A 13,883-nucleotide genomic window follows, 5' to 3' on the forward strand; every position below is an offset into this window, starting at 1 on the left:
CCTGCCTCATTCTTAGTGGTAGGGTTTGCAGTCCTTGGAATTTTAAAATTATGGAACCATGACATTTATCAAGCAATTTCGCTGGAGCAGTAGAGGCAGAAGCCTGAATGTAATGGGTTGAAAAGAGGACATTCCACAAAACAACTGGGTCTAGGGAATTCCCCAGTGGTCCAATGGTTAAGACTACACACTTTCACTGCAGGGGGCACTGGTTTGATCCCTGGTTGGGGAAATAAGATTCCATATGCTGAGCAGTGTGATCAAAAAAACCAAACCAAACCAAACCAAAAAAAATCAAACCAAAAAAATAACTGGGTCTAGACTTTTAAAATGTCAACATCAAGGAGTTCTCTGGTGGCCTAGTAGTTAGGATTCTGGGCTTTCACTGTCAGTAGCCCAGGTTCAATCACTGGTTGGGGAACTGAGACCCTGCAATGTGGGGCGCGGCCAAAAAAAAAAAGTCAATGTCATAAAAGACTCCCTCTCCTAAAAGGGAAGAAACTGTTTTAGATTAACAGAGACCACAGAGACAGGACAGCTAAACACAATATGTGATCCTTGATTAGATCACTGATCAAAAAATAATACAGCTAACTCGGATAATTAGGAAAAAAATACAGACTAATATTGTATTGACATCAATTTCTTGACCATGAAAATCCTATTGTTATAAATGAGAATATCCTCAGGAGCTAAAGTATTTAGGAATGGAGGATAATGATGTATGCAACTAACTTTAAAATAGTTCAGGAAAGAAAAGTGTATATATATATACACACACACACACTTTTATATATTTTAACGTTTTGCCACATTTGCTATGTAAAATACACGTAAACGCATATCTACTACATATACATTATATGTATAATATGCATATGTTTTATATAGAGATCCACAACTTAGTTTGTGACATTTACTTACTCTGATTATTTGTATATAAGAAATATATACAGATATCCATGTTTGTTTACATGTGTGTATTTGTATTATATATGTATATAATATATACACTTATTATATGTATATATATATATACACATATATACACAGAGTGTGTGTGTGTAGATGTGACAAAACGTTAGTTCCTGAATCTAGGTCAATGGTTCTCAATTGGGGACGACTTTGCCCCCCAGATTTGACGATGTCTGGAAACATTTGTGTTTGTCTCAGTTGAAGGGGTACTGCCAGCATCTGGTAGGTAAAGACCAGGGATACTGCTAAATATCCCACAACGCACAGGACAGGCTCCCACAATGAATTATCTAGCAGCCCAAAATGAGAATAGTGCCAAGGTTGAGAACCCTGGTCTAGGCAAAGGGACTGGGTGTCACTGCACTTTCTTTCAACCTTTTCATAAGCTTGCAATTTAAAAAAAATACAAAGTTGATGTCAAAAAAAAGTGAGAGAGGAAAAATGTGTGATACAAAGGTAAGGAAGTGAAGAAAAAAGTGTGAGCAGGTTCTTTCCAGGATCTTGTCTATACAAGGATGGTTTACAGCTGGAGGGAAAGAAGCACTCCTGTTCACCACACTGTCAGTCCCACCATGAAGAGGCACCCTACATGTCCTGCTTATAGCACCTGAGCAACACACCTACACCATCCTCTGGCACAGAGGTGCGACCAGCAGGAGGCTCCCACCCCCAACAGCTCGTCCACCAGCTGCTACCACAGAGCCTGGTCTATGGTAAGACGAGGTCTCTGATTCTCTCACCTATAAAGACCCCAAAAACAAGGCCCTTAGGAAGCTGATGCTTGCAGGAAGCATAGCGAGACCACAGGGTAGAGCTGCAGTCACAGGGCTCACGACAAGCTGAGGTTGCAGAAAAACAGAAACTTGGAGTAAGCAGAACTTAGGAGGTGGAGAAAAGACACACGCAGCCCCGGGTTGCGGGGACAGGGGTCAGCAGCTGGCAGAAGCACTACAGCGGCACAGGAGTGAGGATTACCGCCAGCTGCTGAGCTCCCATACTCCGACCTAAATCCTGGCCCCAAGGGTCCTGTTGGACCCGCAGGTTCTCATCTCATGTCCCCTCGGCCTCTGTGCTCTTGTTCACTTCCTGCCCCTGCCTTTGCACAGGCTCTGCCCCCTGCCTAATTTAATCCTAATTAATGCCTTCCTGGGGCAGATCCAGGTTTTCTAGGGCCCTCTTTAAGAAAAAGAAAACAACAGCCAGAATACAAGATCACTAGGGCTTCACCAGCTCTCCCTGACACCGCCTCTCCCAGTCTCAACTCCAGCATCACTTCCTTGGTAACATGTACTTGTCTTCTCTCCCTACTCCACTAGGTCAAATCCCTCCATATGTAATTCTGCGTTGTCCAACCCAATGGCCACTGATTACATGAGGCTATTTAAATTTAAATGAACTCCAAGTAAATCAAATAAGATATCCAGCTCTTCAGTCTGCACTGGCCACATTTCCCACGCTCAAGAGCCACATGTGGGGGTGGCCACAGTGTTGGAGAGCACGAAAGCAAGAATACAGAACATTCCCTTCATTGCAGGAAGTTTTCAGACAATGCTGGTCCACATCATCATAGCACTACCCAGCGACTACTCACCCCCGTCCACCTCAAGGCTGAGCTCCATCACATGTCTGTTGGCCTGATCACTGTCACCCCAGTGCCTGGCACATAGCAGGTCCTCCGTGAACATTCATTAAATGACTGAACAACTGTGCCATTCTTACAATTAGAGGCATCTCCTTTCAAACCCCGTTCCCAGACTTCAGTGAGTCCCCATCTCTGCTTTTTAAGGTGGAGGAGTCCTTCCTTTTCTAGGCTGAGGGAAAAGAGCTGGCAGAGAGGGAGAGCATGAAAATAAAGGAGAAAGACCTGCCCTAAAACAAAAATACACATATGGAGATACATTCATATCACCACGTAGGAAAAAGCCCAAGAATATACCAAGTATGCCAAAATGTTGGCAGAGCTTATCTCCAGATGGGTTAATTGGGGTGAATCTAATTACCCTCTTTGTGACATTTGTTCTTCCAGAGTGTTCCCTGTGTACGTTATTAAAGGGAAAATCAAATAAGCTCTACACCCAAAAATGGAAGTGAAGGCATTCAGAAGCCTGGTGGAATTAAGTCCAAACATGCAATCTTCCCTGAGGACTATGTGAGGGTAGAGGGGGCAGAAGGTTGAAGGGACCTATTCAGCCCTGAAAGCCTCTGATTCCCCATGAAGGGGAAGAGGAGGTGAAGGATGAGACTGGATAAGTGGCTGGGACTAGAGCCGTGGTCTCCCTTTTAGCCCTGAGTCCCGTGCCTGCCAGACGGGGCTGCTGAAAACATGTTGTTGAAGGATGAAACAGAGAACAACAAGAGGATGGAGAAAAGGCCACTGTCCTGGGCACCTGTTCTGGCATCTGGTACCCACCCTCACCTCCTTATCTCCCAGGCTTTTTGGACCTTTGTTAGCTAGCTGTCATCTGCTTGTTAAAATGAGATATAATTCACATACCATAGAATTCACTATTTTAAAGTGTACAACTCAGTGGTTTTTAGTATGTTCACAAGGTTGTGCAACCATCACCACTGTCAATTTCAGAACACTTTTATCACCCCGAAGAGGAACTCCTACCCATTAGCAGTCACTATTTCCCTCTCCCCCTCCCGCATTTAGTTGAACCATTGTTGATAAGACACTTGGCTTGTTTTCACTTTGGGACTAGGATGTATAATGCTGCTGTGAATGTTCATACACAAGTTTTTGTGTGAAGGTATATTTTCAATTCTCTTGGGCATATTCCTAGGAGTGGAATTGCTGGGTATAAGGTTTATGGTAACTCTACTTATAACATTTTAAGGAACTGCCAAATTGTTTTCTACAGCAGCTGCACCATTTTACATTTCCAGCAGCAACGGACAAGGGTCACATTTTCTCCACATCCTTGCCAACATCTGTTATAGTCCTTATTAATTAATCGATTCTGCAAGGGGCACTTGCAGTCTAAAAAATGTCCTCTCTCAGGAATTCCCTGGTGGTCCAGTGGTTAGGACTCTGTGCTTTCACTGCTGAGGTCTTGTGTTCAGTCCCTAGTTGGGGAACTAAGATCCCGCAAGTTGCATGGTGCGTCCAAAAAAAAAAAAAGTCCTCTCTCCACATGCATTGCCAAATCTTCCTCCCTGCTCTGTGGACATTTTGCGTGTTCCTGTAGTCATTGTTCACAGGGTGCTGCCTCCCCCCTCACACTTGAACAGAGTCTTCCTCACAAAAAGCTCCAGTAGCCTCACAGCAAGGAATCTTGCTTCACACAGACCACGTGTGGCCTGTGTGTGGACTTTCCCATCACGACTCCTTTTACACACTCCCCTTGGAACCCTCATCCACAGGAAGGATCAGGATTCTGACTGATTTGGGTTTATGGGGCATAAAAACAGCAGGGTTCAAGGACCTATTTTATCATCAGAGGCCTTTCAAGTGTCCTATAAAGGCAGTCCCACCCTCCTCTTAATCACCTTCATAAACTGTATGATGAACATGCTTTATTGAAGTTGAAATAGAAATGTAGCTGCTATCACAACGGAACCTGGGTGTCGGCCCCTTTCACCAGGCTGGGAGCACCTGAAGGGTAGGAACCCTGTCTTATCCTCCTAGTGCCAAGCATAGGACATACTCAATAAATTGTTAAAATGAGATACTTTTGTTGAAGAAAGTTTTAAATGGAGTGTTTCACCAAAAAAATTGAACTTCTCTTGAAATAAAACGTGCCACAACTTTTACATGGCTTGCGTGATAGTTCATGTCATGCACTCACTACACCACCACCATAGCTATTTAACTCAGAATTCCTAATAGCTTCTCAGAACCCCACTGCTGCAATGAGGACAATACTAATAGCCTTTAGCCACTCTGCTAAAACCTGGGTGGAGACCCCGAGAACACAGCACCCCATCCAATCAGGTTGGTACTTCCTTATTCCAATGCTTAAGGTCCTTTCTGCTCATCATTTAACCATCTCAAAAGAAGAAGGCATTGCCACCTCCAGGTGATCTCCTAAGCCTGTAAAAGTCTGCTCACTGGCATGTCTGTCCTCCCCTCAGCAATGCTATTCTGCTGCGGATAAGATCAGAAGACAGCAATGCAGGTGCCACCTCCCCAACGTTCCAATAAACATAACAGCTCAGACATGAGCTCCTGAACCCAGGTAAGGCAGAGGAGGGCCTTAGACATCCTATAAGTTCAAAGATTCATCAAGTCGTTCAGCATCTGGTGAGGCAGCATGAACTAGAGCAGTGCTTCTCCAAGGGTCTGGTCCGGCAGCAGCACAACCTGGGAGGTTAGCAGAAACACAAATTCTTGAACCCCACCCTTCCTGCTGGGTAGGGCCCAGCAATCTGTGCTTTCAGGAGTCCTCAGGTGACCATGGTGCACCCCCAGGTTTGAGAAGGACTGGACTAGAGTTGGTGCGTGCACAAACAGAAACTGCTCGGATCCAGCCCAGCAATCTCAGCAGAGTGGGAAGGTGGCCCTGTTTCCCAGGCCTGTAGACAGAAGAGAAAAGGTCCCTTCAGGTTAAGAGGAACACCAAGTTTCACCCAAGCTGAGCCAGGGCTCCTCTGGCAACCAGCCAAGGGCTCACACTGAATCCGCACAGACGGTACAGCCAGACTGTGTCATCCCCAGCAGACTCATGTGGGTTCCAAGCACCTCACATCTCTGGTAGAAAGATTCAAGGGATTGCCTTTTTTCTCTGATATTTATGAAATCCTGAGTCCTGGGTTGCAGCCTTCCTTAGCAAGCTTTGGAAACTTTGAGATCCTCAAAAGGCAGCCTGTGACATCGTTATAAGTAATTCAAACAAACTAGGTCGTCTCTGGACAGGTGCTGCCTAAAGGAATCAGTTTCGAGCTCAGAATTGTGAATGGAGACAACAGTGCAGGTGTCAGCGCCAGGGGAGGTGGCAAGACGTCCCAGGAAGACAGAGCAGGAGGCAGGGACGGGAGGCTACGTGATTCAGAGATGGTGCTTACACTTAAAAACGCCTTTCCTTCCAAGTTTCACATTTGGGGCCGAGCAGAACCAACTGCAGTTTTCTCTCTTAAGTGTCTCCACACAGGCTGGGGAGATCCCAGAATATCATCAGCAGAACGCCCAAGGCACATTTCCAGCACCAACTCCAAAACTCAGGGTCAGCCAAGTTTAAAAGAAAGGTGCAGAAGGTGGGAAGATCTAAATGCAGAGAAAAAGACGAAGAAGAGTCGTGTGAAAGAGAAAGGAGGGAGGGTTGAGGGCTGATTTGTCCCCTCCTCCCTGCGCCCAACCACTGACGCTGTCCGAGCACCCTCGCAAGGTCAGAGCAGGACTGACAACCCTGGTCTCCATGGTGTCTGTGGCTAATTCAAATCAGACAAGAGTCAGACCTCTGAGAAGAAAATGATAGAAACAAAATATTTATTATTTTTCCGGAAAAAGATGAGGAATGGAAACTGTGCCCAAAAGAGGGACACATAAGCAAATTCCGTGCTTTCTGCCATGTCTTCTCTAAATAACAGACCCCCTTTGGTAAAGAAAACACATGCAAGCTAGAACTGCCTTTGGAGAGCGAGGTTTAATTCTGACCCAGAATTATAATAATTTTTAAAAGTCCTATCAATTCCACCACTCTGTGTGGGAATTACTCGGACTTTTTGTTTACCCCTTAACTTCTGAAAAACCAAAGTGGCTCACATTCCCGGGTTTAGCTGAGAAAGCAAAATGTGTTTATCATTAACTACCTTAGAAAAGCACACTTAGCTTGTATCTCAAATTGTCTTCAGTAAAGTCTATTCTGCTTGCAACAGTGGTATTAGCCTGATTTCTCTTCCCCAAGTTCTGTTCACTGTGGCAGAGAGAAGCTGGGAAACGCTCTCGCTTAAGTCTTGTTTTTCCCCTTCTTTGACTTGGTAGCGCCTGGCCAGCGGAAGCCACGCAGGTGCAGGCAGTCGGCGACGTTGTGGGCAATGTAGTAGAGGTTCAGCATAGCCGCGGGGCTGAGGATGTCCACTTCCGGTTTCTTCTGCTTCTTCCCATGGGACTTGCCCCGGCCTTTTCTTTTCCCTTTACCTGGCTTTCAAAGACAAGTATATATACGGGGCAAAAATTAGTTTTTATAATCTTGATATATATAATTTTCAACAATTCCTACCGAGCTTAAGACAAAAAATTCCTAAAAGGAAAAAACTGTAGTAACTAAAACTTCTGCATGGAGTGGGAAGAGAAGTCATATGCAGTCTGATTCAACAAATGCCTATCAAGACCCTCAGTTTAAAGAGCCCCAACCTGATTCAAGCACCCAGAGATTGGGAGAGCAAGGCTGAGAAACTGAGGCACGACTTAAGACTCAGACGTTGCGGATTGTGTCATTCAATCTGAGGGTGAACTACAATGAGATGAGCCAGGGCAGGGAGAGAGGGCTCCGAGGGACATGTGTAGGGGGAAGGGAAGGCTGGCATGAAGGAGAATTCTCATCGTTCACGTCTCCCCCAACTCTCACACACCTCCCCAAAGGGGACACTCTGAGCAGAGAAGCAGCATTCTCCTGTTTCCCTTCTTTAAAAAACAAAACAGGGACTTCCCTCGTAGTGCAGTGGTTATGAATCCGCCTGCCAATGCAGGGGACACGGGTTCAAGCCCTGCCCCAGGAAGATCCCACATGCCACGGAGCAACTAAGCCCATGTGCTACAACTATTGAGCCTGCGCGATAGAACCCGTGAGCCGCAACTATTGAGCCTGTGTGCCGCAACTACTGAAGCCCACGCACCTAGAGCCCGGGCTCCACAACGAGAAGCCACCGCACTGAGAAGCCCGCACACCACAATGAAGAGCAGCCCCCCGCTCACCGCAACTAGAGAAAGCCCATGTGCAGCAACGACGACCCAACAAAGTCAACAAATAAATAAATTAAAATAAATAAATAAAGCCCAATAAAACATTATAAAAAAAACCCACCGGGGGTTTAAAACAAAACAAAACAAAGCAAATAAACAAAAGCAACAACAAAAAAACCCCAATCTAATGCAACTCACTTGTGGACCTTTTTTACATTTTGATTAGAACAAACAACCCATAAAAAGACTTTTTTTATGCAACTAGAGATTATCATACTAAGTGAAGTAAGTCAGAACGAGAAAGACAAATATCATGTGATATCACTTATATGTGGAATCCAAAATACAGCACAAATGAATCTATCTACAAAACAGATGCAGACTCAAAGACATAGAGAACAGACTTGTGGTTGCCAAGGGAGGGAGAAGGAGAGGGATGGGCTGGGAGTTTGGGGTTGGTAGATGGAAACAATTACATTTAGAATGGATAAACAACAAGGTCCTACTGTATAGCACAGGGAACTATACTCAATATCCTATACTATATTGAACTATACTCAATAAACCATAATGGAAAATATAAAAAAAGAATGTATATATGTGCTTAACTGAGTCACTTTGCTGTACAGCAGAGATTGGCACAACATTGTAAATCAACTATACTTCAATTAAAAAGAAAAGACTTCTTTTAGGCAATTAAGGAAATTTGACAATACCAAGTAATTATTAATTCTGTTAGGTGTGATAATGGCATTGAGTCACAGAAGAAAATGTTCACACACTTCAGAGATGCACACTAAAATCTGTAGGAATGAAATGAAAAAAACCTGAAATTTGCCTTAAAATACTGCACCTTCCTCCTCCCCTCTCCCCTCCCAAATAAAGAGAGATGAAGCAAAGGTGGCAAAACGCTTATAATTTCTGAATCTGAGATACGGCTATATAGAGATTCATTTTACTATTTTATTTTTGTGCATGTTTGGAAATTTTCCTAATAAAAATTAAACATATTAGATAATTAGGATCAAATACATATTTTGGCACCTGTTATATGATAGTCTCTACCTCATTAAGCAGTCGCGAGGATTAAGTGAGACATGAATGTAAGGCACCTACCCAGTATCTAACATGAAGCAAGCACTCAGTAAAGGATGTTGCCATTACTTTTATCAGTGCTAATCCTCAGAGCTTGTGTTTCAAGGGAGGGAGGTATTATTCCTGTCTTAGAAATGGAAATGCAAAGGCTTAGCAAGGTCACAGTGCAAACCAGCATCTACCAGGCTCTTGCCACAAACATGCTGCTGGTTAATAGATACCATCATAACCTGGGAATAAACTATCTCTGAAACTTTGCTAGAGCTGCACAAAGCTAAGTGGAATTCTCTATGTCCTATGACCTACCCATACAGAAAATAACAGATAGGAATGTATTATTAAAAAAGTGTCTCTTCCAGGCAGGGGAAAGGAGTGTATAAGTTATCAAGGATGCCTGCAAGGGCTAAATGTTTGTGTAAAACAGATGTCCTGTTCATAGCATCTCACTTTAAAAATGTCCCAAGATAAACACAGAGAAACATAGTCAATGTGTTAAAAACACAAAAATATAGTTTTGTTAAGTGAAATGGAGGACATTCCTAGATACAGAACCTAGGAATGAAGATGAGATATATCTTGCAACACAGTGGCCAGCTTCTGTGAGGAAACCCAAATGAACAGAAACAATATGGAGCCCCATATGATAACTGCATCTCCTGATAAAGCATCCCCTTGGGGTGTGGCATGTGCACTGCCATAAGCTCTTAAAGATTTTGAGTCTTGGCTTCCTTTCTGATTTTATACTTTTGTGCATGTCAAACACACCTGACTTACCTGGAATAATCGCCAAAAAAAAAAAAAAAAAGTGTGTGTTTTAATCTCTAAAATGGTTTGAGAACTAAGATTCACACAAAAGTTTGACATTTTTATTCAAAGTTCTCATCTTTTTGTAGATATCGGCAAACTGATTCTAAAATTCATATGGAAATTCAAAGGATATTACATAGAGGTTTGACATTTTTATTCAAAGTTCTCATCTTTTCATAGAAGATTCTAAAATTCATATGAAAATGCAAAGGACTTTGAATGAGAAGAACAAAGTTGAAGGACTAATACTACCTTATTTCCAGAATTATTTTAAAGCTACAGGATCCAGACAGTATGGTACTGGTGTTAAGACAGACAAATAGATTAACAGGATAAAGAGTCCAGAATAGATCCACACGCATACAAACAACCAATTCAACTGATTTTCAACAAAAGTGCCAAAGCAATTCAGTGGAACACGGACAATCTTTTCAATAAATGGTGCTGGAACAATGAATATCCATTTGCAAAAAAATGAACTTCGATCCACATTTGCACCATATGCAGAAATTAGCTCAAAATGGCTCACAGACCTAAGCATAAAACCCAAAACTATAAAACTTATAGAAGAAAATATGGAGAAAAACCTTTGTAACCTTGGGTTAGACAAAGATTTCCTGACATCCAAATGATGTTTGTAAAAGAACAAATTGATAAACTCAACATCAAAATTAAAACTTGTGCTCTTCAAAGAATATTGTTAGGAGAATGAAAAACAAAGTCACAGATTTGGAGAAAATATTTGTAAATCATGCTTCTTGAATGTGGTGGTGGCTTAACAGGTGTATACTATGCCAAACTTATCAAACAGTACAATCTATTGTATATCAATTATACCTCAATAAACCTGTTAAGAGATTATTGTACAGGAGGGAAATTTTTCAGTTTCTGAGCTGGTTGGGTTGGTTGAACACAGCTCCATGGCTCTTGGCTATTCCTGAGCTCAGAACACTAGCTCCTGACTTAAAACTCCAGACTCTTTAATGAAGACCATTCCTTCTTTCTAGTTCCCAAACTCACCAAGCTTCCTCCCTGATCCCTCCTCTTCCTGCAGATCTTTACAGTCGGCAAAATTTGTTTCTTATCTTTGTGCTAGCCTCTGCTCAAATACCACCTCTTCAGAAAAGCCTCCCAGACATCATGCCTATATTCTGTCTACAACTAGGGTGACCATATAATTTATTGCCCCAAACAAGACACTTCAACAAACACTAAATGGGACTGTCTCAGGCAAAGGGGGAGGAGGTACAGACAACCTCCCAACAACCCTCCCAGCAGTGTCACTTTCTATCTCCTTACCCTAAGCACTCTTCACTATCTCATAATACTTTTTTGTTTGTGTATTTATTGTACGTTTCCTTAACCAGAGGTTTTGTCTATGAGTTCACTGAATTTCCAGGACCTAGACCAATTGTAGGGGTGAATAAAAGATGCTGAGTGAATAAAATGCAACTCGGGGAAAGCAAATGTATATTTCTCCTTCTCCAGATTTTAAGATGCCTCCTTAATTCATTTGACAACTCTTTAACAAATACTTCCTGTGCATGAGGCCTCATATCAGATGGAGAGCAAAGCAGATCTGGGCTCCTGCCCTCAAGAGAATTACAGTCCAGTGAGGGGGAAAATTGCAAACACATTTTACTCACCAGGCTGTGAAGTAAGGCCCAGGGTACATGGCATTATGATGACATGGGATAGGTGGGGAGTGACCTAGTCTGGGACATGAAGGAAGGATTCCTGAAGAATGGCCTATGGGGTGAAGGGTAGGGAATTACCAGGCAGAGTAAATAACCTTTCAAGTTAAAGGGACAAAAAAAAAAAAAAAGTCAATGTGACTGGCCCATAAGCAACAACCATGGGGTCAGAGAGAGGAGTTGAGGCTGGAAAAGTGGGCTGGGTATAGCTCTGGCCTGCAGCCTTTGTAAGCTAAGGTGTTTAACGTTTATCCAAGGAGCAGTCAGAAGCCATCAGCTTAAATGGCTTTACTTATTAAACCATTCTGCTTCAGTTTCCTGGCCTCTGAAAGAAAATGGAAGTGTCAACCATGTGAAGTAACCAGGGAATGGCTCTGAATTTAAATCAAGAGATATTTATTTAGGTACAAATCAACCCATTTGCAAGGCAGAAACAGAGACACAGATGTAGAGAACAAACATATGGACACCAAGTGGGGAAAGAGGGGAGGGTTGGGGGGGAATGAATTGGGAGATTGGGATACCAAATTGTACACTCTAAATACATGCAGTTTATTGTCTGTTAACTGTACCTGAATAAAAGTTCTTAAAAAAAAGATGTTTAGATATTTATTTAGTGCTTTTACATGCAACACACTGGAAGAAACACAGGTTTACCAAACACATTTCTACACTACAGTCTAATGGGGGTGAGGAGAAAGACTTTCCAAGAAACAAGCAAAGCACAGTAAGGTGCAGAGGGCTATGGGCACTTAGGAAGCAACAGGGGAGCACGAGGTACTTTAGAGACGGGTCAGTCTTTAAGTAGATTGATAGTTCGAGATGGGGAAGATGCAGGAGACTTCCGGAAGAATGTGTGTCTATGTGGGATTTGGTTTTGTTTGTTTTTTTAAAGCTGAGAAGATAATATGGTAGATAAAGCTCAAGAGGTTGAGGCCCCTTTACCAAGGGCTCCCAGCGCCAAGCTCAAGCAGAGCAGGACCTAGTGCAGCAGACAGTGGAAGCCTATGAGGACCTGGGATGGGAGCTACAAGGTCATAGTCATTCTGGGATGACCAAACTGGCAGGGAAGGACAAAGGAGATGGACAGCCCCTGAACAGTGATAGGGTGCTACTGCAAGAACAGGCAGGTGGTAATAAGGAGGGCCTGACCAACAGTGGCACGCAGGTCACAAGAGGCTGGATGAGGACCGGGGAACAGGAATGCTTTCGAGTTTGTGGCCAGGAGAATGAAGGTGCCTTTGGGACGTGCAGAGATGGTGGTGGTTAAAAGAGCTGGATTTTGAACACAGTTTGAAAAGGCTCGCTGGTGGAGAGATCCAGCAGGAAGTTGGAAATGGAGGTTTGGCGTTTCAGCGAGGTTTGTTTTAAGATAGAGCTGTCAGCTAACGACTTGGAGTTCAGATGTAAGTGAGGATGTTGCCAGATTTCCTGGGCATAAACGTTAAGAACTCCCTGCACAACAGATCTCCTTCCAAAGCCTTTTCTCAAACTGAGGTTGAAAGGAAGAATCACTCTCTAGAGCGGGCACTCCGAGTCCCACCAGGGCTCATTTTCTATTTCCTTAATCCACAGAAAAGAATCCCACCTGGGGCCCTAGGCGGGGGCAGCACAAGCTAGTGCCTGGCCAGTCACCACTGGCATGTACTGGTGTCCTGGGCATTTTCTGGGTGTGAAAGTTGCTCAACAGAATCAACGGACTTCGACCAAACAAAACACACACACACACACACACACACACACACACACACACACACACACACACACACACAAAGGGCTCAGCTTGATTCTGCGGTTGCTATCCCCTTGGGCGGCCACAGACCATCTAGGAAACCCCTCTCCCCCGTCCTGTTTACCAAAAGCGTTCAGATCCCTGGGTTGGACACCACCACCAACGTGAGGAGATGAAGGCGCCAATCTCGTGGCCCGGGCAACACATCTCAGCAAGCGTGCCTCGACGAGGCAAACGGTATTAAACTAATTTAACAAGAGCCTCGGAACCTCTTACACTGAAATAAGACGTGTGTTACCATGGTAATGCTTTCTCAGTTGAGCAGGTGAGTGTGGCGTGCGTTTCCAATCCTGAAAGAGAGAGAGAGACCCCAGTTCTCCGCATCGCTGGGGGGCGGCGCCCCCGCGCCCATTCCTGCGGCTCACCGGGCTGCCGCCTCCGCACTCGCCCGCGAACCGCCGCAGGCCCGGGGCCTCGCCACGCTTCTCAGGAGCCCGTGCCCGCGGCGCCGGGCGGCGCGAGGAGGCCGAGGCGCTCAAGGAGCCCGGCGCGGGAGGGGGCAGTGAGCCACGGAGCCGCCGCCGCGCCGGGCTGGGGCGTCCTCTGCACGGAGGTTGCCGGCAGCGCGCCCGGGCTCGAGGGCGCCTCACCGCCTAGCGCGCAGGAATCGCGGGCGCGGGAGGGCCGCGCGCACAAACGCCAGGTGGCGCGCGGCGTGGGGTGACGGGGCCGCGCA

The 13,883-nt window shown here is 44.6% G+C and overlaps 1 protein-coding gene across 2 annotated transcripts; it reads right to left on the reverse strand.

The window, feature by feature from the left end:
* Positions 1-4,528: 4,528 nt before the first annotated feature.
* SMKR1 (small lysine rich protein 1) lies at positions 4,529-13,759 on the reverse strand. 2 transcript variants are annotated; one of them, XR_009053329.1, is made up of 4 exons: positions 13,446-13,759; positions 6,727-7,058; positions 5,983-6,181; positions 4,529-5,493 (listed from the first exon to the last, which is right to left on the reverse strand). XR_009053329.1 is itself a non-coding variant. In XM_057733249.1 (2 exons), exons 1-2 carry the CDS (start codon positions 13,446-13,448, stop codon positions 6,864-6,866), a joined length of 198 nt encoding a protein of 65 aa, XP_057589232.1. In that variant the 5' UTR covers positions 13,449-13,759; the 3' UTR covers positions 6,422-6,863. The 2 variants fall into 2 exon arrangements, 1 of the variants encoding a protein (XP_057589232.1); XM_057733249.1 differs by lacking the exons at positions 4,529-5,493; positions 5,983-6,181 and having other exon boundaries at positions 6,422-7,058.
* Between the last annotated feature and the right edge of the window lie 124 nt (positions 13,760-13,883).

Source organism: Hippopotamus amphibius, chromosome 4 (assembly GCF_030028045.1).
Source record: "Hippopotamus amphibius kiboko isolate mHipAmp2 chromosome 4, mHipAmp2.hap2, whole genome shotgun sequence".
Lineage (NCBI taxonomy): Eukaryota > Metazoa > Chordata > Mammalia > Artiodactyla > Hippopotamidae > Hippopotamus > Hippopotamus amphibius.